At 42.1% G+C, this 26,287-nt stretch overlaps 2 protein-coding genes across 11 annotated transcripts in view; one reads left to right on the plus strand and one right to left on the minus strand.

The window, feature by feature from the left end:
• Reps1 (RALBP1 associated Eps domain containing 1) overlaps positions 1 to 13,941 on the plus strand; it is a 61,780-nt gene extending 47,839 nt beyond the window's left edge. For 6 of the 10 annotated variants that reach the window (XM_090338031.1, XM_090338033.1, XM_090338039.1 and 3 more), the window contains 9 exons: positions 114 to 215; positions 3,130 to 3,199; positions 5,142 to 5,260; positions 6,768 to 6,832; positions 8,158 to 8,343; positions 9,215 to 9,310; positions 10,962 to 11,110; positions 11,817 to 11,922; positions 13,675 to 13,941. In XM_090338031.1, coding sequence (XP_090194157.1) covers positions 114 to 215; positions 3,130 to 3,199; positions 5,142 to 5,260; positions 6,768 to 6,832; positions 8,158 to 8,343; positions 9,215 to 9,310; positions 10,962 to 11,110; positions 11,817 to 11,922; positions 13,675 to 13,743 — 962 coding nt within the window. In that variant the 3' untranslated portion in view covers positions 13,744 to 13,941. Of the gene's footprint in view, positions 1 to 113; positions 216 to 3,126; positions 3,200 to 5,141; positions 5,261 to 6,767; positions 6,833 to 8,157; positions 8,344 to 9,214; positions 9,311 to 10,961; positions 11,111 to 11,816; positions 11,923 to 13,674 lie in introns of all 10 variants that reach the window. The other 4 variants (XM_090338030.1, XM_090338032.1, XM_090338034.1 and 1 more) reach the window with 1 other exon arrangement.
• Positions 13,942 to 16,500: 2,559 nt separating this feature from the next.
• Ect2l (epithelial cell transforming 2 like) overlaps positions 16,501 to 26,287 on the minus strand; it is a 42,039-nt gene continuing 32,252 nt past the window's right edge. Inside the window, exons 15-21 of the mRNA XM_090338041.1 lie at positions 25,110 to 25,257; positions 23,743 to 23,816; positions 23,484 to 23,640; positions 22,795 to 22,860; positions 20,543 to 20,631; positions 19,350 to 19,522; positions 16,501 to 17,641 (exon numbers count right to left, since the gene is read on the minus strand). Of these exons, the coding sequence (XP_090194167.1) occupies positions 17,517 to 17,641; positions 19,350 to 19,522; positions 20,543 to 20,631; positions 22,795 to 22,860; positions 23,484 to 23,640; positions 23,743 to 23,816; positions 25,110 to 25,257 (832 nt within the window). The 3' untranslated portion in view covers positions 16,501 to 17,516. The remainder of the gene's footprint in view (positions 17,642 to 19,349; positions 19,523 to 20,542; positions 20,632 to 22,794; positions 22,861 to 23,483; positions 23,641 to 23,742; positions 23,817 to 25,109; positions 25,258 to 26,287) is intronic.

The raw sequence follows: 26,287 nt of genomic DNA on the forward strand, positions 1-26,287 counted from the left end.
AAAAAAAATTTATGTTGCCTGATATCTCATAAAGTCTTGTGTGCAGAGCTTTTATGACTTGTTGATTCAAATGCCTAAATTTTGTATATTTTTACCTGTTAACTCTCTACTAGATCATACCAATCCCACTAGTCCCTTACTTGTGAAACCATCTGATCTTTCAGAAGAAAACAAAGTCAATTCATCCGTGAAATTTGCTTCTGGAAATACTGTAGGTAAGTTAAAGATGTGTCACATCTCCCATTTGATTTTTGTAAAGTCTGGATTTAGATTTTGAATAAGTGTTATAGCCATTTAGTACTAACTTCATTGAGTAAAGTGGATTAAAGTCAAGTCTATGAAACACACTACCAAATTTTTATTAAATGGCCATCCATCATTGTCACCTGCTTTAGGCAGGCTATCTGTGTGTCCTCTTCCTCAGTTTAGTCTCATGGCTCTTTCCTGTGAGTTCTTTTCTATCTTTTCTCATAAAACATTGGGAATGTTCATACATTGAGCCAGTATTAAAGCTGTGGGCCAGGTTCTGCTTGATGGAGGAAACAAAACAAAAACATCTTTGGGGCTAGAAGTGTGGCCTATCGGTAGAGTGTTCGCCTAGCATGCATGAAGCCCTGCGTTTGATTCCTTGGTACTACACATACAGAAAAAGCCAGAAGTGCTGCTATGGCTCTAGTGGCAGAGCATTAGCCTTGAACAAAAAGTGTCCATGGGCAGTGCCCAGGCCCTGAGTTCAAGCCCCAGGACTGGCAAAAAAAAAAAAAAAAAAATCTTTGCCCAAATAGAGTTTGAGTTCTATAAGGAATACAAAAGACTGGAAGGAAAAGTAACTTGTTAATCAGCAGGTAATTAATTCTACAGATAAAACTAAATCTGGTTGGGCATGGTAGCTCACACCTATAATCCTAGCTACTCCGGAGGCTGAGGATCTGAGAATCATGGTTCAAAGCCAGCCTATGCAGGAAAGTCCATGAGACTTTTATCTCAAATAAACTATTCAGGAAAAGCTGGAAGTGGTGTTGTGGCTTAAGTAGTCAAGCACTAGCCTTGAACACAAAGAGGCTCAAGGACAGTGCTAAGGTCAAGCCCCATGACCCACCAAAAAAAAAAAGATGAGTTTCAAAAATTAAAACTTGAAGGAACTAAGGGATTTAGATGAGTGAATTTTAAGTAAAGAAGACTAAACTCTAGGAACAATAAATATAAAGCCTTGAGGTATGACATTTGCTTCTACTGGGATAGCAAGTAGATCCTGGAATAATAGGATTAGTTAGCAAATTTGATAGCAGAAATACTGGGTGACAGAATAGTAGCGAGAAGGTAGGTACAGTGACTTGCTCCGAGTAAGATGAAAAGCAGAAGTTTCAAAGGGAGGAATGGTAGCATCTGACCTTCCTTTTTCAGGTACCTGTCCTAGTAATCTGACCAAAAGCAAATACTGAACCCAGGAGAGACAGCTCAGGCGATAGTCTAGGAAAAGAGGAAAGGTGGTTCACTTGTAATGGAAACTGTAGAAAGGCTGTAGAAAGGGTTTGCTTACTTGTGCGGTGTCAGATATAAGAGAGGAGTCTCAGATATAAGAGAGGAGTTGGGGGTGACAACAGAGAACTGAATCTCTGTAACTCAGAGATGAGAAAAGGCTGTGATAACCCAGATTTGTAGGAAAGGATAGAGTTCTGCCTTCGTCATATACAATTTGAGATCCTGTTAGTACATCCAAGAGATTGGATGTGATTTTACATAAAATGAGAAAAGGCTAAAATTTTACTTGGAGGAGAATTGGGAGCCTCTGATTTCATAAGTTCTATTTTTGTTCAAGAAATTTTATTCTTTGTCAGTTTGTGGGAGGGTGTTTTTGTTTGTTTGTTTGTTTTATTTTGTGTCAGTTATAGTGATTGAACTCAGGGCTTGGGAGCTGTCCCTGAACCTCTTTGTGCTCAAGACTAGCACTCTACTACTTGAGCCACAGTGCCACTTCTAGTTTTTGAGTGACTATAAGAATCTCATGAGGGGCCAGGAGTTTGGCCTAGTGGTAAGAGTGCTTGCCTAGCATGCATGAAGGCCCGGGTTTGATTCCTCGGTACCACCTACATAGAAAAAAAGCCGGAAGTACTGCTGAGGCTCAAGTGGTAGAGCTCTAGCCTTGAGAAAGTCCAAGGACAGTGCTCAGGCCCTCAGCTCAAGCCCAGGACTGGCCAAAAAAAAAAAAAAATCTCATGGATACTTTTCTACCCAGATTGGCTTTGAACCATGATCTTCAGATCTCAGCATCTTGGGTATCTTAGGATTGCAGACAGGAGCCACCAGTATCTGATGACAACCTCTTCCTCCTTTTCTTCCCTTCCTCCCCCCTCCTCCTCTTTTTCTCTTCCTCCTCATTGATTTTTTTTTCCGTGAAGTGACTTTTCCCATTATAAAATAATTCACATTTATAAAGAAAATAATTACTCATATTCTCAGTGTTTCACAAATGTAATTTGCCACATGGTTATTGTCAGTTTTTTATCCTTGTTCTATACACTTAATAATATAAAGTTGAACAATTCTAATCTGAAAATACAAAATGTGACATGCTGATTTCACAGGACAGATAAGAATACAGACATTGTAAAAATACTGAGTGAAATTACTTTCAAACTGTGAAATTATTTTCAGAAAGTGTATTTGAAGCACAAGGACGTGGGCGGCCCTCCCCGGTGCGTGGGGACTGTGTGCGGGGAGCGTTCTCCCCGAGCTGCTGGGGCTGGCCATACTCCTGTCTCTGCTTCCCAAGTTCAAGCATTCTAAAACGGGAAAGAACCTGAAACCTGGTGGCCCCAAGAATTCCTCATAAGAGATACTCAGCCTATTACTACATTTTTCTATAGCAAAGCATTATACCACATGTATTATTTTGTGATTTCTTTCTAATATTTCTATAGTTACACTTTCAAGAGCCTAATTTTATTTTCTGCTGTATGAATATGCATGATTTATTTGGTTACTATTTTTATAGTTAGTAACTGTTAGCCTGTTAGTGATCTTTGGATATCTGTGAGTTAAAGCAATATCACGTATTTGTTGGGGGTAGATAGAACAAAAAGTAAAGAATGATTATTATTAAATAGGACATATCCCATTTGTCAGCAGATGGTTACAGTAGTTCAGACTCTTTTACCTCTGACCCAGAACAGATCGGGAGCAATGTAACTCGTCAAAGGTCAGTATTTCTGCCAATAAAAAGTATAAAATATTGATGCATTTTAACTTTCAAGTTATTTAGAACAAGAAACAAATTATTTTGTTTTCTGGAAGTTTTTAGCTTACTTACCTCTTGATTTATATATAAGATGAGTAATTTTGTTCATTCCAAACTAGAATACAAAAAGGGATCCTTGTTTTTTTCTCATGTGCTTTATAGAAGATCTAAAAAGAGTAAATCCTCCTGTCTGTAACAGTATACTGGAATATGAACTCAGGACCTTGTATTCTTGGAAATTTTTAGTTTTTTCTGCTCAAGGCTGATGCTCTACCACTTGAGCCACACTCCCACTGCCTAAAAAGAGTAACTTGTTATCAATAGATGATTAACAGATTAACAGTGTCTTTTTTCTTAGCTAAACAGTAAGAGCATTGAGAGTCTGTTTAAGTGATAAATATGTAGTCAAAGGAATTGTCTGTATTACAGTGTCCAGAAGCCCAGCCCAGTGCTGGCCTACCTCTGAAGATCTGTATTATACCAAACCTTATAGGCACAAACAAATGAGTGTGATCCAGAAAAGGGTGACAAGAGATTTGTCTCCAGGCCTTAAACACCCACTAAAAGCTATGAGCAGGACAGAAGCCTCTTTCTTCCTCACTTTGGCATGTGGCAAATATCTTTTTGCCACAGTGCCTGGGGGTAAGAATGTAGAGAGACTGTAATATACACTTTCTATAAAGAACTCAGAATCTGAAAAGTTGTGTGCTTCCTGTCATATTTTCCGTGTAGTTCTTAGGTTTCTCGAGTTCTCAAATGTTTGGATTTCGATCTTTTTATCCCTAAATGTGAAGATCAGACTGCTAGAGTCAATGAAGACCCTTTTCAGAGTTACAAGAAGTGAGCCTCAGGCCAGGAGCTATAATGTAGTCACCTCTGCAGTGAAATGGCCCGCCGTGCATGCCTCAGTGGCATCCTCAGATAGGTTAGCTAAGCCGCATTCCACCACAACCACCATTTCTGAATTTTCATGACTTGAAAAGTAACCCTATAAATATTTTCTCTTCAGACATCAGGAAGCTGAGATCTGAGGATCAAGGTTCAAAGCCAGCCCAGGCACTAAAGTCCCAGAGACTCTTATCTCCAATTAACCACCAGAAAACCAAAAGTGGTACTGTAGCTCAAGGGGTAGAGAGGTAGCTTTGAACTGAAGCTCTCAAGTATAGCACCCAGGCCCAAAGTTCAAGTTCTACAACTGACCTCTCCCCCTCCCCCCAAAAAAAATATTATCTTCAGAACTTTGGAATTTTTGTATATAACATTACAAGAACAAATTTTGGCCACACTAACCATTTGTTTCAGACACAGAATAAATAGCACTGCCTTTATTTATTTATTTGTTTGTTTTATCTACTTATTTTTGTCCGTTGTGGGTCTTGAATTCTGGGGCCTGGGCTCTGTCCCTGAACTCTTCAGTCTCAAGGCTATCACCCTGTTCCTTGAGCCACAACACCGCGTCCTGTTTTCTAGTGGTTAATTGGAGATAAGAGTCTCACGGTCTTTAGGGCCTGGGCTGGCTTTGAACTTTGATCCTCGGATATCAGCCTCCTGAGAGGCATGAGCCACTGGCTGCACCCCTTTTATTTAATACTTATACTAATTTAAAACAATCATTCTAATAAGTTCCTTTGCTGCTAAGCAGAATGTGAATGCCTAAATTATCCAAGAGGCAGAGAGAGATCTTAGGATCGCAGTTCAAAGCCATCCATAAGACTCTTATCTCCAATTAACCACTCAAAAGCCAGAAGTGAAGCTGTGGCTTGCAGTGGTAAAGTGCTAGCATTGAGCAAAAGAGCTCGGGGACTGTGCCCACGCCCAGAGTTCAAGCTCTATAACTGGGGGGTGTGGGGGGAGCTCCAGATGTGGCACCCCCAGATGTGACAAGGTGAATTTTGCAATGCAGGTCTCATTCAGGAACGTCACCTGATAACACTGCACCACCACCTCCCCCTCCACGGCCTCAGCCCTCCCACTCCAGATCGTCATCCCTAGATATGAATCGGACCTTTGCAGTCACCACAGGTAAGAGATGTTGTATGTTTGTTTGATTTTTGGCATCTGATCTAGGGCTCAATCTCGGGGCCTAATTGCTTATGCTCATATATTTTTGGAAAGAGAGTCTCAATATATAGGATCATTCATGATCCTTCAGTCTGAGTGTCAAGAACTGAGATAACAAGCTAATGTGGTGGCTCACACCCGTAATCCTAGCAACTCAGAAGGCTGAGATCTGAGGATCGAGTTCAAAGTATGCCAGGGCCCTAAGGACTGTGAGATTCTTATCTCCAATTAACCACTAAAAAACTGGAAGTGGTGTTGTGGCTCTAGGGACAAGGTGGTAGCCTTGAGACTGAAGAGTTCAGGGACAGAGCCAGCCCAGGCACAAAAGGACCTAAGACTTTTATCTCCTATTAACCCCTAGAAAAGGGGAAGTAGGGCTTGGCTCAAGGGTAGGACGGTAGCCTTCAGCTGAAGAGCTCAGGGACAGCCTCGCCCAGGCCTAGTTCAAGCCCCATGACCCACCAAAAACAAAACTGAAATAACAGGTGTTATGATTGAATTTGAAAGTTTATCCAAGTTCCATCATTTTCTTTATGTCTTAATTTCTTTGGATTCTTAATTTCTGTGTGTTTGAATACAAATAAAAAAGATAATCTGAAAGATGACACAGGAATTTTCTTTTTCTTTTTGGGTTGGTCATAGGGCTGAAACTTGGCCTGGGCTGTCCCTGAGCTCTTCAGCTCAATGCTCCCTCTACCCTTGAGCCAAGCCTCACTTCCCGTTTTTTTTCTAGAGGTTAATAGGAGGTAAGAGTCTCAGGTCCTTTTGTGCCCGAGCTGGCTTTGAACCGTGATTCTCAGATCTCAGCCTCCTGAGTAACCAGGATTATAGACATGAGCCACCGCGCCAGCAACACAGGAAATGTTTTTAAAGCCTGTGTGGTAATGTTGGGCCAGGCCAGGCCTTAAGTTTGCTAATGGACAGGGAAGAATCATGACTGAAAGATTTCAGTGTTGATACAACTGACAGCATTGTTTCAGTCTTGACCAAAACAGAAACATTAGAGCAAGAGGGTGATGCAGTCGGTTTGGGATGGTGAGGATCTACAGGCTACAGGCAGGCCACCAGACATTTGAGCTAAGGTTGATGTACTGCTACTTGAGCTTTTTCCCTAGATAGGAATGGTGAAATGCTAGGTAAAAGGAAAAACTTGACCGTGTTGTAGCTGATTCCTAAGAAGCAAGCGAAAACATAGAAGGCGAAAATGCAAGAATATATACTAGCGTGGAAACAGGCAAGACAAGCCAAGAGACTCATGTAGTAGAAGTGACAGGAAATGAAGTTGAGTAAGATATGTGTGATGTGGCCACTTATGTCACATGTAGACCATTTGACAAGATGGTATCTGCTGTCTAGTATTACCAAGTAGTCTCAGAAGTGTTTCCATGAAGTCACATTTATTTGCCTATTTTTCTGTTGGCAAAGAGATTGTATAGTTGTTTTTTAAAAATCTTACATATTCACACAGGACAACAACAGGCTGGAGTTGTTACCCACCCTCCTGCAGTACCTCCCAGACCTCAGCCCTCACAGGTAATTCTCCAAGGTACTCATTATAAATTGGTCAGCTATCACAGTTATTGGAGAGGTTAGAGATTACCTAGCCCTTTTTAAGCACTAAGTTTTTTTGAGGCTAAATATTATTATTTTGAGAGATGAAAATTTCAGTAATTACCTGGGATTTTTTTTTAAGCCTTAAAAATGGAGCAGACGACTAACACCTTGATAAAAGAGGGTTTTGGGGAAAAAACATTGGTGTAGGACATGGGAGGTGTCTAGTGGTGTCCTGGATTAAGCAGTAGTGCTTCACAGTGACCCACTTTGCCTCTAAGTTTTGTTGTTTTTGTTTGTTTGTTTTGTGGGTCATGGGGCTTGAACTTGGCCTAGGCACTGCCCTCGAGCTCTTCAGCTCAGGGATACCACCCTATTCCTGGGCCTGGGTGGTGTCCCCTGTGCTCTTCAGCTCAAGACTACCACCCTACCCTTGAGCCCGGCCCACTTCTCATTTTCTAGAGGTTTATTGGAGACAAGAGTCTCAGGTCTGGGCCGGGAGTTTGGCCTAGTGGTTAAAGTGCTTGCCTAGCATGCATGAAGACCCGGGTTCGATTCCTTGGTACCATATACATAGAAAAAAGCCGGAAGTGGTGCTGAGGCTCAAGTGGTAGAGCTCTAGCCTTGAGAAAGTCCAAGGACAGTGCTCAGGCCCTGAGCTCAAGCCCACAACTGGCAAAAAAAAAAAAAGAGTCTCAGGTCCTTTTGTGCCTGGGCTGGTTTAGAGGCACTTAGCGCCTCTAAGTTATTATACATCCGTGAAATAAGCATTAAGTAGCCCCTGGTCTGCATCCCTTTAGGTCAGATATATTTGTAGAATAAGTAAGATGTAGGAAGGAAAACTTCAGTACCAACTGGTACTTAATGGAGTGAGGACATTTTAAACAGAGGGGCGGGGGTGTATGTGGTGGGTAGGTATGTGTTCCTCTCCAGTCCTGGGGCTTGAACTCTGGGCCTGAACGCTATCCCTGAGCTCTTCAGTTCAAGGATAGTATTCTACCACTTTGAGCCATTTCCAGTTTTCTGATGGTTAATTGGGCATTAAGTCTCATGGACTTTTGAGCCGGGCTGGCTTTGAACTGTGATCCTCAGATCTCAGCCTCCTGAGTAGCTAAGATGATAGGTGTGAGCCACTGGTGTCCAGCTACGAATGTCATTTTTATATATTTTCAAAGACAAGGCTCTTAGGCCAGCGCTGGTGGCTTGGGTTCAAGTTCCACAACTGACAAACAAACAAAGACAAGGCTCCTTTGCAGTACAGCTAATGCATTATGACGTCTGTGGCTCTGTTGTACACGATTGTCCAGGCACCTGGTCCCGTTGTGCATCGCCCAGTGGATGCCGACAGCCTCATCACTCACACTAGTACCTCACCTCAGCAGATACCAGAACAACCAAATTTTGCAGATTTCAGCCAGTTTGAAGTGTTTGCTGCATCAAATGTAACTGAAGAAGAAGATGATGATGCTGAGAAACATCCAGAGGCTTTGCCGGTCAGTTCTCAAGGGCTTAGCTAGTTTGTGGCAGGTCCTTCCCATATCACACTTGTAAGGCCTGGCTCTAAATAGGACTCCTCAAAAGATAGATTGAATTGAACAGGACTTAACTGCTACTGCCTCTTTTGAAGATTTTATATTCCCAAGGCCAGGGAATATAACTTCCTTACGGGTCTTCAACACTTGTCTGCCATTTTATGCTTACTAAGAAACTAAATCCACCCCAGATAGGTAAGATGTGAAGGACATGTACAACTACATGGCCCAGCTGAAACATTGCTCTGAAGACTGTGCTAAGCATCTAAACAGTGACTTTAAGAGACTGTGATTGCTATAAATACACTCTGTTTGTATAAGTCATCTTAGTTTAGCAAGATTTTCACAATGCCAAAATTTAATTTTTGTAGTCAGCATTCCAGGAGACTAGCAACAAGGAATGTCTCTAAGAATATAAATCACCAAACATTAATATATGGAGTCAGAGAGACCAGAGAATGAACTTTACTTGACCCTTCAGGAAATGAACTAATGCACCTGGGAAGGGAGGGATGAGCCAGAGGGCAAGTACGGCTGTGTCCAAGACTAGCACTTATACCCCAGGACTGTTCTCCCTTCTCAACACCCAAAGAGGCTGTGGTGATGCATCCTCACTCTGCTGTTGCTCATAGCTGTTATCTCACGCCTTCTCTTCCTTTTCCTAGTTGAGAAAGTCATTTACCTAGAATTTTAAAAGTTCCTTTTTATCCCCAGATTTCATGTGAGAACATGAAATTGATATTTTACTCTGATCTGTTATTCTGTATATTCTATATTTATATATAATTATAGGTTATACACAGTTAATGATATGATGATTTTTCATCTTTAGGTTGAAAAGGCCTCCGATCCTGCAAGTTCTCTTCGAGTTGCCAAAACAGATAGTAAAATTGAAGAAAAGACAGCTGCTAGTACCCCCGCCAACATGGTATGCAGAAGAAGGTCTTAAGATACAGATAGTGTCCATGCATACAAACTTAAGTAAGATCATTTTCAGAAACAAAGTCGGCTAAGTGACACATTAGCAGCACATACCTGTGATTCTACCACTCTTGGCAGGTTGAGGCAAAAGACTGAAGAGTTCAAAGGGCAGTCTGGATTACACAGTGAATGCAAGACCAAATCTGCTCTATTGAGGGACCCTGTATCAGAAAAACAAAACAGAAACAGGTGCCAATGACTCGCTGCTGTAATCCTAGAGCCTGGCCTGCTGGCTCACACCTATAATCCTAGGTACTCCAGAGGCTAAGATCTAAAGTTACGATGGCTGAAAAGTCTGTGAGACTGTTATCTCCAAGTAATCACCGTAGCTAGGATTGCAGGCGTGAGCCACCACACCCAAGCTTTTTTTTTTTTTTTTTTTTTTAATTTATATTTGTGATGTTGTTTTTTGGTGGAACTAGAAATTGAACTCAGGGCCGTATTCTTGCTAAGCAGGTACTCTGAATCTGATACTCACCTCCAGGCCCTTTGTTGTTTTCAGGACTGATCTAGATAGCAGGCTTCAGTCATTGAACCCACAGCCATTCACTGAGATGGAGTCTCATATACTTTTATACCTAGGCTAGCCTCAAGCCATAATCCCCTAATCTCTGCCTCCGGAGTGGTTAGGGTAATAGGCTTGAGCCTTGCTGGGCTGTGATCTTAATTTTAACTATTTTAAAGGGAAAGCATTTCCCCCAACATTTTTTTATGAAAAAAATTTAAATATATAGAAAAGTTGAGCTAATTTTAAAGCATATACCAGCTATCCCACTGCCAGTATTATTTTTTTTTTAATATTCTTTTTATTAGATTGTTGTATCTTGCCAGTCCTGGGCTTGAGCTCAGGGCCTGAGCACTGTCCTTGGACTTTCTCAAGGCTAGAGCTCTACCACTTGAGCCTCAGCACCACTTCCGGCTTTTTGCTATGTATGTGGTACCCAGGAATTGAACCCGGGTCTTCATGCATGCTAGGCAAGCACTTTAACCACTAGGCCAAACTCCCGGCCCCTGCCAGTATTATTTTACTGTACTTACTTTGCCAAAGTTTTTTCCTTCCCTTCTGCCAATTCTTACCCCTTTTATGAATTTTACATATGTCCATTATGGAACAGGTTTGATAGCCTTTTTTTTCTATGATCTTCCACATATAGCTAATACAGCAACGTGTGTTTCTGGAATGGCCTAAGTCATGCTTTCTTTCCAGAAACTTGTTCTCACTGTGCTAGTACAGACTTTGGTTTGAAGGGGGGATTGTTGGTGTAGAAATTCCTTAGATAATAATGAATGTGTATGGCTGGAGACTTGTTACTTTAAGGAATCTTGATTCATGTTTATGTTGAAACTGACTCTTGTAGTCCAGAATTAGATTTGTACCTCAAGGAGCTTAGGCATATGTTTTTGATCGGGGTGTCAGCTGGAATCATCTTTCCTATCGTACTGTTGTTTCCTCATGGTAACAAATGAAAGAATTATTTTAAAGTAAATGCGTTTTTTTCAGAGTAAGTGGCTTAAAGAGAACAAATGGTGTTGTAGAGTGCTAACCAACCATGCATATCTTCACAACTGATCATTTTTAATGGTATCCTGTCTTCTAGAGCAAAGGCACAACACCTCTTGCTCCACCACCCAAACCTGTTCGGAGAAGATTAAAATCAGAAGATGAATTAAGGCCAGATGTCGATGAACATACACAAAAGACAGGTGTCTTACCCGCTGTTCTTGCACCACAGCCTTCTATTCCCAGGTAATGTGATTGAGTCGTGCTAATAAGTAAAAAGCTAATTCTCTCCCTTCATGCTTAGAAATAAGTCAGAAAGTACTGGGGCTGTAGCTCAGTGGGTGAGTTCTGGCCTAGCATGTGCAAACCTTGAGTTTGATCCCCAGCATCACAAGAAAGAAGCAAAACTAAAAAGAAAAAGGGAAGGCATAGTGGCACACACTAGTAATCTCAGCTTCCCAGGAGGCAGAGATGGAGGGTTGAGGCCAACCCTAAGCAAAAAGAATTTAGCAAGACCCCATTTGAAGCAATAAACTATGCTACCTCAGAGGCAAAAGTATGAAGATTGTACAGAGATTCAATAGGTCTGAAGGCATGGCTCAAATGGACAAACACTTGAGGCTCTGAATTCAAACTTTGTGCTGCCCAAAAGAAAGCAAGAAAGTGACTTCTGGGAGGTTATTATTTTAAAGAAATGAAGATATGGAGCCGGGAGTTTGGCCTAGTGGTAGAGTGCCTGCCTAGCATGCACGAAGACCCAGGTTCAATTCCTCGGTACCACATACATAGAAAAAGCCAGAAGTGGTGCAGTGGCTCAGGGTAGAACACTAGCCTTGAGGAAAGTCCAAGGACAGTGCTCAGGCCCTAAACTCAAGCCCAGGACTGGCAAAAAAAAAAGAAAAAAGAAAGAAAGAAATGAAGATTGTGACTTTTGCTCCCTTTATCTCCACAGATCTGTTGGGAAAGATAAAAAGGCTATCCAGGCATCCATTAGACGCAATAAGGAAACCAACACAGTTTTGGCCAGATTGAATAGTGAATTGCAGCAACAATTAAAGGTAATAGGATTTCTGAATCTATTTGGGAAGTTTCATGGGATCACGACTCAATTTCAGGGGAAGTTGAAAAGTGATCCAACGGTACTTATGCTTATTTTGAAATTATTCAAACAAGCCAGAGCTGGACACTGGTAGCTCACATTTGTAAGCCTAGCTACTCAGGAGGCTGAGATCTGAGGATCGAGGTTTAAAGCCATCTTGGACAGGAAGTATAACTGTGGCTCAAGAGGTAGAGCACTAGCCTTGAGCAGATAAAGCTCAAGAACAGTACCCAAGCCCTGAATTCAAGCCCAAGGACTGGCACCAGAAAAGAAAATGTACAAGCCATTTGAGTCTTAGGAATTTTTAACTCAATTTTATTAAATATTGCCTTATTCTGCGTATATATAAGGTATTACTATTTTAAAAAGGAAAACTTGCCAGGTGGAGTGGCTCATGTCTGTAATCCTAGCTACTCAAGTGGCTGAGATCTGAGGATCAAGGTTCAAAGCCTGCAGGGGCTCAAAAGGAATGAGAAGTGGGGTTGAGGCTCATGGGTAGGGTGGTAGCTCAGGGACAAGCCTTGAGCTAAAGAGCTCTCACCAGAAACTGGAAGTGGTGCTGTGGCTCAAAGTGGTAGAGCACTAGCTTGGAGCAAAAGAGCACAGTTCTGAAGACAGCAACAACCAAAAAACTTTTTTTTTGTGGGTCATGGGGCTTGAACTCGGCCGGGGCATTCTCCCTGAGCCCTTCAGCTCAAGGCTACCACCTTACCCTTGAGCCAAGCCCCACTTCCCAGTTTTCTAGAGGTTAATTGGAGGTAAGAGTCTCAGGTCCTTTTGTGCCTGGGCTGGCTTTGAAACTTGATCCTCAGATCTCAGCCTCCTGAGTAGCTAGGATTACAGGTGTGAGCCACTATGCCTGGCAACAACCGAAAACTTAAGAGAAGAAATGAGTTTTTTGTTTTCTTCTTTGGAACTAAAACAATTAGATTCAGAAATAGCTGTAATTAGATGTCATCACTGGTTAAAAGTCTGTGTTAACAAATCTACTATTAAATTAGGGGACAAGCTTTATGCAAAATTCATGCATTAATACCAATCTGTTACCAATTAGTTTTTATGATAATGGCTGTTTTATTACATAATTACTAGGAACATATTTTATTTTATTTATTTTTGGTCAGTCATCGGCTTGAACTCGGCCTGGGCATGTCCCTGAGCCCTTCGACTCAAGGCTACCATTCTACCTCTTTGGCCATAGCACCACTTCCAGTTTTCTAGTGCTTCATTGAAGATAAAAGTCTCACTGGACTTTTGTGCCCAGGCTGGCTTTGAACCACCATCTTCAAATCTCAGCCTTCTGAATAGCTGGGATTATAGGCAAAAGCCACTGGTGCCCGGCAGGATCATATTTTAATATCACAAATGTACAAAGAAACTGACTTTGTACAGTGACATACACTTGAAAATAGGAATCAGTAGCTGGGTACTAGTGTTCCTGCTAGTTCCAATTAGTTCCCTGTGGCTCATGAGGCTGAGATATGATGATTGAGGTTCCAGTCTAGCCTTCACAAATAAATCTGTGAGACTCTTAAATTCCAACTAACCAGCAAAAATCTGGAACTGGAGAATACTATTCAGACCTTGTACCAACATCCCTCCGCAAAAAACAACTCTACTATGAAATCTCAGTCCCTTAGTCTTCTTGACGCAGAGTCCAGACGTGCTCATTTTTATGTACTTTGCAATGTAACCTTGCATGTTTTTACAGGATGTTCTTGAGGAGAGAATTTCCCTGGAAGTTCAACTGGAACAGCTTCGACCGTTCTCTCACTTATAAACCAATCGCCGTTAACTGTGAACATCCCCATTTTGAAGTGGTTTGGGGCTCGAAGCCACCTCGGAGACCCAACCATTCAGTTTAGCTCATTGCTTAATTCAACATTGAATTTTATGATTCTGTTTTGCCCTATATGTTCACCATTGTATTTAAGTATCTTTTATTTTTTAATTTCAACAATAAAAAGGGTTAGGATGACTTTTCTGGAGGGTGTGGTGTGTTTGCTGGCATCCCGCTTCCATTTCTATTCCATCCCAGCAGGAATGTGGTATATTATTCGTTATATATGACCAGAACACAGTCCTTAAATTTCAGAGTGGGCTTCTAATTTGTATCTCAAGCACAGACTTATTTTTGCACAAGAAAAACAAAAACTGTCATCTTGTTGCACCCATATTTTCTAAACAACATTATGAGGTGTTTTGTTTGTGGCTGTACTAGGGGTTGAACTCAGGGCCTGCTGCTTGCTAGGTACTGTCACTTGAGCCTCACCTCCAGCCCTACAATACTTTAGATTTACCTTAAAGAACTGGAATGGAATGAATAACACAGATTCCACTAGTCGCTAATTTATTAGAAAAATTTTCCTGTCTTTGTTAGCGAGCGTTCTTCAGAAGTCACCATACCTCTTTTGCACATAAGCTTGGGGTCAAGTTGTACATTTTCCTTGTCAGAATTTGATCAGAGCTGGGAATATGGCCTAGTGGTAGACTGCTTGCCTAGTGCGCATGAAGCCCTGGGTTCGATTCCTCAGTACTACATGTACAGAAAAAGGTAAAGGTGATTCTGTGGCTCAAGTAGTAGAGTGCTAGCTTTGAGCAAAAGAAGCTCAAGGACAGTGCCCAGGTCCTGTGAACTGGCTCCAGGACTGACAAAAAAGAAAAAGAAGAATCTGATCATTTATATTACCAGTGACTTAGAAAAGTTTTTGTGTGAGGTTTTAATTTAGCAACAGTCATGTAAACTTATGAACAAATTTATGAAGATGGGTATATAATTATCCTCACAGGTGAGGGAAAGTGTGCAATGCTTATATAAGCTTTGTCTTCTTGGAGACATCACCAGTTATGATTAGTGTGCTTAGCAACTGTGAGAGGGTTCTACAGAGAGTATTTTCAAGTAAGATCTTTTGAAACTCCTGAGTTTATCAAGTACTCATAGAAGAAAGCAGTGAAAATTCTTTATGATTGAAATTTGCCTTCATCATGTTGTCTTTGTTTTCTATGTAAGGAGATTCCCCTATTAACACTTTCTGGAATGTGTTCTGTGTAGAATAATATGCTGTCTGAGAATTTGTTTTCTATTATGTCATAGGTACATTTGGACCATTATGTAAGCTTGCGTTCATCACTGACTATAGAAGATAGTGCCTTAAAGTAAAGTCTGTCGGTGCTGACATAACAATCAGAAATCCAGAATTTAATTTTATTTATTCATTTATTTTTGCCAGTCCTGGGGACTGAACTCAGGGCCTATAGCACTGTCCTTGGGCTTTCTCAAGGCTAGAACCTACCACTTGAGCCACATTACCACTTCCGGCTTTTTCTATATATGTGGTGCCAGGGAATGGAACGTGGGTCTTCCTTTATGCTAGGCAAGCACTCTACCACTAGGCCAAACTCCCAGCCCCAGAATTAATTAATTAACTTATTTTTACCAGTTCTGGGGCTTGAACTCAGGGCTTGAGCACTGTCTGTGGACACTTTTGCTCAAGGCTAGTGTTACGCCACTTGAGCCACAGTGCCATTTCCGGCTTTTTCGGAGAATGTGGAATCGAACCTAGGACTCTGTGCGTGCTAGGTGAGCACTGTACCACTAGGCTACACTTCGGGCATAGAGAGCATGTATAAACTTTCATTATTAAAAGGTATATTCCCCCATGGCTCACAGTCCTAGACTATAGTGGTAGTTTGAATGGATTACAAAGCAAAATGTCTGTTGACAACCAAAAACTTTCAAGATTAATGCATGAAACTTCATCCATCAGTGAGGAATTGAAGTATTACTGCTTTGTACATCAGCTGAAAGTTTTCAAGTAACTAACAAGTTGTAGCTACAGTTAAAAACACAAACAATGGGGCTAGGCTTGTGGCTTAGTTAGTGGTAGAGTGCTTGCCTCGTAGGCATGAAGCCGTGGGTTCCATCCCTCAGTACCACATACACAGAAAGAGGTGGGAATGGTGCTATGGCTCAAGTGGTAGAGCACTAGCCTTGAGAAAGCTCAAGGACAGTACCCGGGGCTTTAAAGCCCCTAGCTAACTACTGTCTTTCTGTTTGTTTTAAATGTAACTGTCTAAGCTAGGCACTGAGAGCTCACAATTTATAATCCTCGCTACTCATATGGCTGACATCTTTAGGATCATGATTTGAACCTAGCCCTGACAGGAAGATCCATGAAACTCCTGTTTCCACTAAACCACGAAAAACTGAAAGTGGAGCTGTAGCACAAGTCATAGAGTGCAGGTCTTGCGCACAAATGCTCAAGGATAGCATTCAGGTCCTGGGTTTTAAAGTAACAAACAAATAAATATAACAATTTTATTTCATTACAAGCAAGTGTTCCTAGATTTCTATTTATTTGTATTTTTCGAAGATTGTACTTTTTCCAGTAGTCTCCTAATTTATTATTGTCAAAATAATGGTAAAGCTTACTGAGAAGGTCTAAGGAGTTTAGTTTTACGCAAAACAATACTTAAGAAAAATTCAAAAAAAAAACAAAACCTTTTTATCACTTTCTACTGGTATCTCAAGAATTCATTTTCGAGCCAAGCGCACTGGCTCACACTTGTAATCCTAGCTACTCAGGAGGCTGAGATATGAGGATCTCAGTTCAAAGCCAGCATGGGCACTAAAGGCCATGAGACATCTTGCACTAACCACTAGAAAACCGGAAGTGGTGCTGTGGTGTGACTCCAGGGGTAGGTCGGTAGCCATGAGCTGAAACAGGGACACTGTCCAGGCCCAGAGTTCAAGTCCCATGACCAACAAAAATAAATACATTTTCGTAAAAGGCATGTTTTTGGCAAGTACTTGAAAAAACTATATGTCTTAGAAATATTTTAATATTAGCCTTTGTTGCATAAAATTTTTAAAATGATAGTTACCAACAAATTAAAATATTTTTCTAGAATGATCTTTTGTAAAACACTTTTTTTTTTTTAACTTTTTTTTTTCCAGTCCTGGAGCATGAACTCAGGGCCTGAGCAGTGTCTGAGCCACACTTTTGGCTTTTTCTGTAGTGGTACCAAGGAACTGAACCCAGGTCTTTGTGCATGCTAGGCAAGCACTCTACCACTAGGCCATGTTCTCTGCTCTGATTTTATTTTATTTATTTATTTTGCCAGTCCTGGGCTTGGGCTCAGGGCCTGAACACTGGATTTTCTCAAGGCTAGGGCTCTACCACTTGAGCCACAGCACCACTCTGGCTTTTTTCTATGTATGTGGCACCGAGGAATCAAACCTGGGTCTTCGTGCATGCTAGGCAAGCACTCTACCACTGGGCCAAACTCCCAGCCCCTCTGATTTTTTTTTTAATTAAGCTTTATTTTTTTTTTTAATCACACAATAGGCTCGCTCTCTTAGAATTCTTCATAGCAAGCATCAGATTGCAATTTGCTGTGGAAACATTCCACATGACTATTACAGGTGATACAGTGCAATTGGAAGGAACTTCCTGGGTCCTCTGGGTTCTTCTGCTCATCGCCCCTGACACATGTGGTCATCCTCCTTCCTGTCCTTGCCAGGGCGCCTCGATGTGTTCTTCCAGTCACGTCTCACTTCATGCCTCTCCTGATGGCGTCCTGCAGTGCTGAGAGCCACAGGAACTTCTCTGCTTCTCCCTCAGTAACACAAATCCATTCATGTGTTGGACCTTGAAGAATAAATGCATTCTTGACATCTGTAAAAATCATTTAAGTATACTAATTATTAATCTTTGCAGGTAAAAAGAAAAAATTTAATTCAAAACATCTTTTTGAAACCTAAAAACAATTTTTAAAGGTCCAGTTTAGAATGTCATGCCCTAATATGACTAAAAATTAGAATAATCTAATATAGTCAGATTGAGTGTATCATAACCTAATAATATTCCAGTATGGTCTATATTAGCATTTATTTTGAAATCAGATGATGTGCCATTTAATTTCTTGTCACAGTCCAGAGGAACTAAAAATCAGTGAACATCTTTTTTCTTTATTTTTTGGTCAGTCAGTCCTGGGGCTTGAACTCAGGATTTGAGTACTACCCTTGGGCTTTCCTCAAGACTTGAGCTCTACCACTTGAGCCACAGCACCACTTCTGGCTTTTTCTATATATGTGGTACCAAGGAATCGAACCCAGGTCTTCATGCATGCTATACAAGCACTCTACTACTAGGCCAAACTCCTGGCCCTTGGTGAACATCTTTATGTTAAGTGTCAGTGGTTATATATGCTACGAGCTAGACACAGTCTTCCTTGATAGAAGAGCTAGTGACGAAGCACTACTAGTTTAGATGTGAACATTATGGGCATTGGACAAGTTAAGTGATTATCGTAGTGGGAAAAGGACTAAATACGTTTCATACAATAGACACGATTATTGCTGACTTACTCATTTTACTTAAATTGCCCTTGGACAAAATACATATCCTCACAGTTGGCACTCATGTTTTCTCAAGCTCAGATTGGGAAAGGAGCTCAGGCAATTGAGAAGTCATCCTTTTATTTAGGTTCCTTCATCAGTGATTTTGGTTCCCACGCTAACCTAAGTACTATCTGTGCTGGGAAAAATGTCGTAGGTGGCACACTTGGATTTGGCCCAACAAGTACAGGAAAGCTTGAGAGATGGAACACAGGATAAAATTAAAATAGACACAATAAGGGAGTCTTTCTGTAATGGTATCTCTAGTTATTTCATAAATAAAATGGTTTAGGTTACAAAGCAATTTTGTAAATCCATTGATTCTTTAATCCCAACCTTAATGCCAATATAAGGAAGAAAGGTACAACAATTTGTAATAGCCACTTGGTCCTAGAAGCATGGAAGAGCAATGGATAATTAAATACTACAGCTGAACACCAGTGGCTTACTCCTAGCTACTGGGGAAGCTAGAGATCTGTCCAGCAGGAAGCCAGCTCAGGTAGAAAAGTTCTATACGGTTCTTAGTGCCAGTTAGCTGCTAAAACAGGAAGTGGTGCTGCAGCTGAGGGGGAGCTCAAGAAGGGCACTCGCCCTGGTTTCAAGCCCCAGAACTGGCCTACACACACAAAACCCTAGTGCTTCAGGCCTAGAACCTGTTCAAACAGCATAGCTGGTGAAGGGCTCCAGTTGTCAGGTGTCAGAGAGTTCATGAAGACGCAGGTGCCGTTTTATTTGTCTTTGCAGTTTTGAAAGCAGCTATCCTAATGTCTGGGATGGGTATCTACCTGATCATGCTAATGTACCACTTTCATTTGCTATTCAGAAGTAGATGAAAGTTGAATGAAATCCCAATTGGATAATTATTTGCAAACTAAGGGAAAAAATGCAATTCTAATCTACATTTAAGTGTTACTAGTTCATGAGTATGGTGGACTATGGAGAGCTTTTGAAGCTATTTGTGTCTTAAAGGAAAACCCAGCACATACACTTGGAGTCTGGAATGTCTTCCACTAGTAGCCTGTGAAGGGCAACTGATGCAAGGAAGTGGTAGGTGGTTTTTGGAGTCCGCTCAAATGGCCTATGAGATGTGGCCCGACGAGAAACAAGCAGCAGATCACTGAAGAGAAAGAGGCTGAGATCGTGGATTTGTTCGTAGAGCCTGTGTTGGAGTGAAAAAACAGGCATTTGTATGTGTGACTCAAACTAGCATAAAGCCTTGGGTTCAATACCTGATACCACTAAGAGAAGCAAAGTTGGTACCAGCCAGTCAGCACACTTGTAATCCTAGCTACTCGGGAGGCTGAGATCTGAGGATTATTGGCAACAAATCAAAGTTCAGGAAGGTCAGAGAACAGAAGCACAGCAAAAACATCTAAACCTAGGCAATTCCAAAAATCAAAGAGCATTTTGTTGAATCCATAGAACAATGACTTCATCTGTGGAGAGATAAAGCTTACAACTACACTGGGTTCTCTGCAGAACCATTCCAGCAAGGAAAGCATAGAGACAAGCAAAGAATGGCAAGGAAAAAAAAAATCCAGCACTTGTATTTGGTTACTATGTGTTTAATCTTTACCTTACCCTTAATATTGAAAACAACTTGGCAACTTTCTAAAGCAGCCATCAGCAGGCGAGGACCTGTATTAGAAATACAGCCAGCATTGTGCATTTATGTTTGTTTTATTGCAAGTAGAGGATTATTTGCTAAAGAAATAATATGATCAGTAAATCCCAAATATTAACTCAGAACCTTTATAGAAAAGTGTGTCCATCGTTATTCTAAAAGGAAGATGAGAGCTCTTCATTTATGGACACACTTTACACTTCTCTGAGCATTTGCAAACAGGACGCATTGGGGTTAGCAAACTGGTCTCGTTCTTATGACTGATCTCACTGGGATGATTCCACACCACTACCAGGAAAGAAGTTCACCCTTTATAGAGTTTGTCGTCTTGGAAAAGATAAAATTTTTCCTTCCAGGAGCTTCCTGGAATGAAGATGATAAAGTACCTGGCAAAAATCTCCAAGTGTTGTGTTTGTGTGACTTCTTGTTCAGTGTAAAGGTTTTCCTTCAACCTGCAAGGTGTCAGGGGCAGTACGAAAAGCCAGGGATACAAGATGAGTAAGACAGCCACTTTTTCAGGAATTCCCAACCCCGAGACAGTTGACCACTACTTACCTTAAAGAAAAGCTGACTCCCTTGTCACAGCAGTGGACCTGTGCTACGTCTTGGACTCTAATCAGATATCTGTTTACATCTGACAGAACCTATAAAAGGTTTTAAAAAGAAAATACATAAAAATTTTAAATACGGGGCCGGGAGTTTGGCCTAGTGGTTAAAGTGCTTGCCTAGCATGCATGAAGACCCGGGTTCGATTCCTCGGTACCACATATAGAAAAAAAAGCCAGAAGTGGTGCTGAGGCTCAAGTGGTAGAGCTCTAGCCTTGAGAAAGTCCAAGGACAGTGCTCAGGCCCTGAGCTCAAGCCCAGGACTGGTAAAAAAAAAAAAAAAAATTTTAAATACTACTGCTGAGATATTTTACATACTATAGTATGCAAATACTGACAAGAACTTTGGTTATTTAGAATGTATTTTCACTATAAAACATAATTTCTTAGCTGGGCATGGTGGCTCATACCTGTAATCCTAGCTACTCAGGAGGCTGAGATCTGAGGATCAAGGTTCAAAGCCAGCCTGGGCGCAAAAGGATCTGAGACTCTTATGTCCAATTAACCTCTAGAAAACTGGGAAGTGGGGCTTGGCTCAAGGGTAGGGTGGTAGCCTTGAGCTGAAGAGCTCAGGGACAGTGCACAGACCTAGTTCAAGCCCCATGACCCACAAAATAATAATAAAAAAAAACATAATTGCTTTACAAAGACCATAGCATTGACCATAAAGGGCTTTTTTGAGGATATTCAATTTTCAGCTACTGGAATTAATGTTTTGTTAGTAAATGCTTTCCTACCATTGAAAACCTAAGTGAAGAAGGATCAAAAGGGAGGTAGCCAAGAAAAAAAGCATACAAGGCCAGGAATGTAGCCTAGTGGTAAGAGTGCTTGCGGAGCATGCATGAAGCCCTGGGTTCGATTCCTTGGTAACACACAGAAAAAGCCACAAGTGGTGGTGTGGCTCAAGAGGTAGAACGCTAGCCTTGAGAATGCACGAAGATGGTAGGACTTCCCAGGACTGGCAAAAAATTCTGACCACAAGCTCAGACTGTGATCCTCCTAACTCTTCCCCTTAAAACTGGGACCACAGGGCGGGGAATACTTAGTGGTGGAGTGTTTCTAGCATGCACAAAGCCCTGGGTTCAATTCCTCAGTACCACATAAACAAAAGGCTGGAAGTGGCGCCATGGCTAAAATGGTAGAGTGCTAGCTTTGAGCAAAAGCAGCTCAGGGATAGTGCCCATTCCTGAGTAAGCCCCAAGACTGTCAAACAACAACAAAAACCCTGGGATCACAGACATGTACTACCATACCCAGTGTGAGGGTCTTTTGTTTTGGTTTTAGTTAAGCCTCACTAACTAGTTCAGGCTGGCTTCAGACTCTTGATCCTCCTACATTCAACTCTTAAATAACAGAATTACAGATGTGAGCCACTATACCCTATTTTTCAAGGATGAACAGTATTTTTCTAGCTAAGTAAGAAAGGAAAGCAGTTTCAGACAAGGACATGTATATGTAAAAAGCATATAGAGCTGGGCACTGGTGTTTCATGCCTGTAATCCTAGGAGCTCAGGAGGCTGAGATCTGAGGATCATGGTTCTAAGCCAGACCTGGTAGAAAAGGACCAGAGACTCTTACTTCCAGTTAGCCAGCAGAAAATTGGAAGCGGATCTTAGGATCAAGTGATAGAGCAGCAGCCTGGAGTGCAAAAGTTAAGGGACAGTGCCCAAGCCCTTAGTTCAAGTCCCATTACCTGCACCAAAAAATCATGTAAAAATCATTATTAGAGAATGGAGAGGAGATCCATGCAGCACGATCTTTGGATGGTAGGGGAAGCTGTCAAGCAGAGAAGAGGGCAGGCAGATGGTATTCTAGAGGCAAACTCTGGTTAGCAGAGGACTCCTGAGTAGTTTTTAGGCACCGCCCCCCACATGTTGAATCTTGCACATGAATGTGTGCAGGGTGATTGGAAACAAGTGGGACTCAGAGCTGCTTGTCCCAGCGGGGTCAGGTCAGAATCACAGGACCTCTGAGCAAGGAGCCAAGACCACAGAAGAGCACCAGGACAGGTCAAAGGCCAAGTGTGCCTCCTTCAGGGCACCCCCTTGCAGACAAGGATGATGGGAAATGCAAGCTCGCTTACAGCACCTGACAGTGGCAGGCTTGTCACTGGAGTTACTACCTGAGATCCTCATGTCTCTTTTTGCCAGTTATCTGAGGTGACACGCAAAACATAAGGCACAAAACTTCAGAATACGTACCGGACAGCCCCAGATGATTTTCTGTAAATCTGACAGCTGATCTTTTGTTTTAATATTTTCTTTCATCTAGGAAACAGAAGTAAAGGAAAATCATGGCACTTTTTTAATTCACAGAAGTGAAAATACTTTATGGGACTTGGTATGCAACTTAATACTTCCACAGTAAATTCTCAGTTATCTGAATCCAATAGGTTTCTTTTTTGTTTGTTGTTGTTGTTGTCATTTTAAAGACAAGATAACTCTGCAAAAAGGCATCTTGCAGGCCTGACAACAGCTTTTCTTCCACCCAGATGCCTGCATGGCATGCATAATGCTGTGTGGCATTTCAGAATGAATGCAAGGATGCCAGGAGCTTGGGACTGCTGTGCTTACGAAGTCAGGAAAGCTATGGCTGCATTTGAATGTGCTTTCAGAATCAAAGGGATTTACCTTTTGGTTTTGTCTTTTTGTTAGCTGCAAAGATCAATCCAATATTGAAAACCTTTACCTTCTTGCAATGAGATATGGAACAGAAAGCATCGTCCAGCTTAGAATAGATGCTATTACTGTTCAAACATCCCTGCACCTCATTGCTATAGCACTGAAAGGATGAAAGATGGAAGTGAAGAGCAACAGGAGAGAGCATGCCTCATGGTAGCACAAAAGCACCAGAACATTTCTAAAGGGCACAGGTGTTGTGGACAGCCCACCTGATCTAGGAAACCTTGATAGTTGTTGAGTTGGTTAATTGCAGCGGTCAGGTCCTCCCGGTCAATGTGACCTGCAGGTGTATGGAGCCGTAGAGCGTAGAGAAGATTAATATATTCCTCAAATCTCCGGGATGGGCATAAAAGTAGCTCTGGCAGGCTGGCAGAGGCAGAGAGAAGGGGCACATCTCCATCTGAAGGTCTGGAGTCCCTGTTCCTGGGGGCCGTTGTGATCCCCCCCCCACTCCCGCCAGGAACACACCTCAGCATTTTGGTGGCAATGCTCTTATCTCGTCTCTTCAAGAAAGCTCGGAAGGCTGGGAGCATGTCCCTGCACTTGAAGACGAGAATTAGATTGTCAAAACTTTGCTCTAGCTTGTTTCAGCCTATAATCCTAGCTACTTAGAAGGCAGAGATCAGAAGACTGCAGTTTGAAGTCAGCCTGAAGAGAAAGTTCTAAGAGACCTCATCTCCAATTAGCCAGTAAAAAGCCAGACTGACAATGTGCTTTGAATGGTATAGCACCAGCTGTAAACAAGCTGAAAATATCCTTAGTTCAAAACCCCAGTGCCTGGCACAAGAACAGGCCTGAGGACCCACGGAATAGAATTGAAGGCCCAGAAATGAACCCACATAGCTACACCCACCAAATCTTTGATAAGGGAGCCAAAAAACAAACAAACAGGATGGAAGAAAGACACCCTCTTCAACAAATGGTATTGGCAAAAGTGGCTATATATGTGAAGACAACTGAATGATCCTATACCACCCTGTACCAGAATCAATCTGAAATGTATCAAATACCTCAAAGTAAAAGCTGATACCCTAAAAATAGGGGAAACATGAAGGCTCCTTGACACAGATCAAAATTTTCTTAATAAAGACCCAGAAACACAACAAACCATGAATCACCTCTTTCTGCTCTGTTAGGACAGGTAAAAGACGTCAGTAACACTGATTTCTAAAAATCAGTCACTCACTGCAAACATATCAATAGCTAATGTGCCAAATACATATGCACATTATGCTAGTGAACTAACCATCATAGTATCATTCTTAATCATAGATATAAACATTTTGCCACCCATTTGTTTCTTTTTTTTCTTTGCCAGTCGTAGGGCTTGAACTCAAGGCCTGGACATTGCCCTTGGGCTTTCTCAAGGCTAGAGCTCTACCACTTGAGCCACAGCTTTTTCTGTGTATGTGAAACTAAGGAATCAAACCCAGGGCTTCCTGCATGCTAGGCAAGCATTCTACCACTAGGCCACACTCCCAGCCCCACCCATTTTTTTCTGATAACGTCTCTTTGCCCCAGTCCTTGTCCTCTAGGTCAGTTCTGTGAAACTGCCTTATTCATGCAACTTGTGCACAATCAAGTTGTTCATAGATTTGAACTTGTCAACAGTCTATATAAGAATTAGTCCAAGACACCAGCCAGTAGGTCTTGGGCATCACTTTGTGAAGCACTGCACTGGCCCCTATGTCAGAGTCCTTTCCTCCCAGAGCTCATGGTACGCAAGAAGAAACCTGGAAGCACAGAGCCCAGAAGCAGCCTTTCTGGCCATGTGGACTTGTACACAGCATAAGCTCAGGAGATCTAATACAATGTCCAAGGGTGATTCCACCTACCTTCTCAATGGTCTTCAAGACAACAGGGTAGTTGTTGAAGAAATTGGTGTGTATGTTCAGCTGGCTCCCAAACCTTGTGAATATTTCTCCCACACAGTGAGCTGGGCCCCAGTCTTGTACTCTGTCTCTCAGATTATCTAGAAACTGCCTGCAACACCAGGAGACCACAGTGTGACATGACAGCCTGTGAAGGTCCACACGTGTAAGCGAATTAGTGTGTCACGAATGGCAGCTTCAGTCCAGTCCTTCAGGGGAGAACTTAATTTCTTGTTTGCTTTACACAGAGCAGGGCAGACTCGACAGAACCAGATTGCTGGGCTGCAAGGATGTGACAGGCGGTGGTGAACCCTAGCTTCCCTTCACTTCTTGTGTGGGACCCAGGCAGCCACTCCTGCCCGGCCCACCATGGACTGGCCAGCAAGGAACAGAACTTCTCCTCAGAGGAGAGGGACAGCTCCAACAACTGCCACACCCAGTGTCACCACGGCCTGAGTCCCCATGGCCTCAGTGACCCCTCCAGTTATGGAAGCTCTTGAAAACTTCCAAGAGGCCTTGTCAACCTTTCCCTGAATAAGGAACGGATCCGAAATTGCCTAGAGTCCTTATCAGAGTCGCACATGCTCAGGGTACTTCCTTTTACTGTGGGTAGAAACAACCACGCTGACTCCTCTCGCACACACGAACCACGTGCCGTTTGTTTCTCATGGGAAGCCAACCGTAGGCTCTAGGCATTGCATGCTAGTGGATCCCATGGATCCTTCTGCCCCTTCCCATGGCTGGTTAAGAACAGTTCCAAGACCAGGTATCCTATATCCCTGTAACCCCACCTCATGGCATGTAGCCGTGGACAGATCATAACCTGAAGTATTCTGTGGGAATCCCGCAACCCAGAGGAGCGCCTTCCTGCCACTTGTGACTTCAAAGCCCAGCCCGACACAATCGGGTCAGCTGAGGGGATGGGTAGCTTTGGGAGAGATGGCAGGCAGGGGGGAAGAAATGATGGAAGGGGTGAGGTAACTCAAGATGCCCTGTTCTTAGAAACTGGCTTGTTCAAGTGAGACCTCTGCAGACAACTACTTAAGACAGCTCTTTTCTTTTTTCTTTTTTTAGAAAAAGTAAGAATTAAGATCCCTTCTTAAAACTACTTAAGATATATTGTTTTAAAGATTTCATGACTC

This window comes from Megascapheus bottae, chromosome 8 (genome assembly GCF_031878675.1).
Source record: "Megascapheus bottae isolate mThoBot1 chromosome 8, mThoBot2.hap1, whole genome shotgun sequence".
NCBI lineage: Eukaryota > Metazoa > Chordata > Mammalia > Rodentia > Geomyidae > Megascapheus > Megascapheus bottae.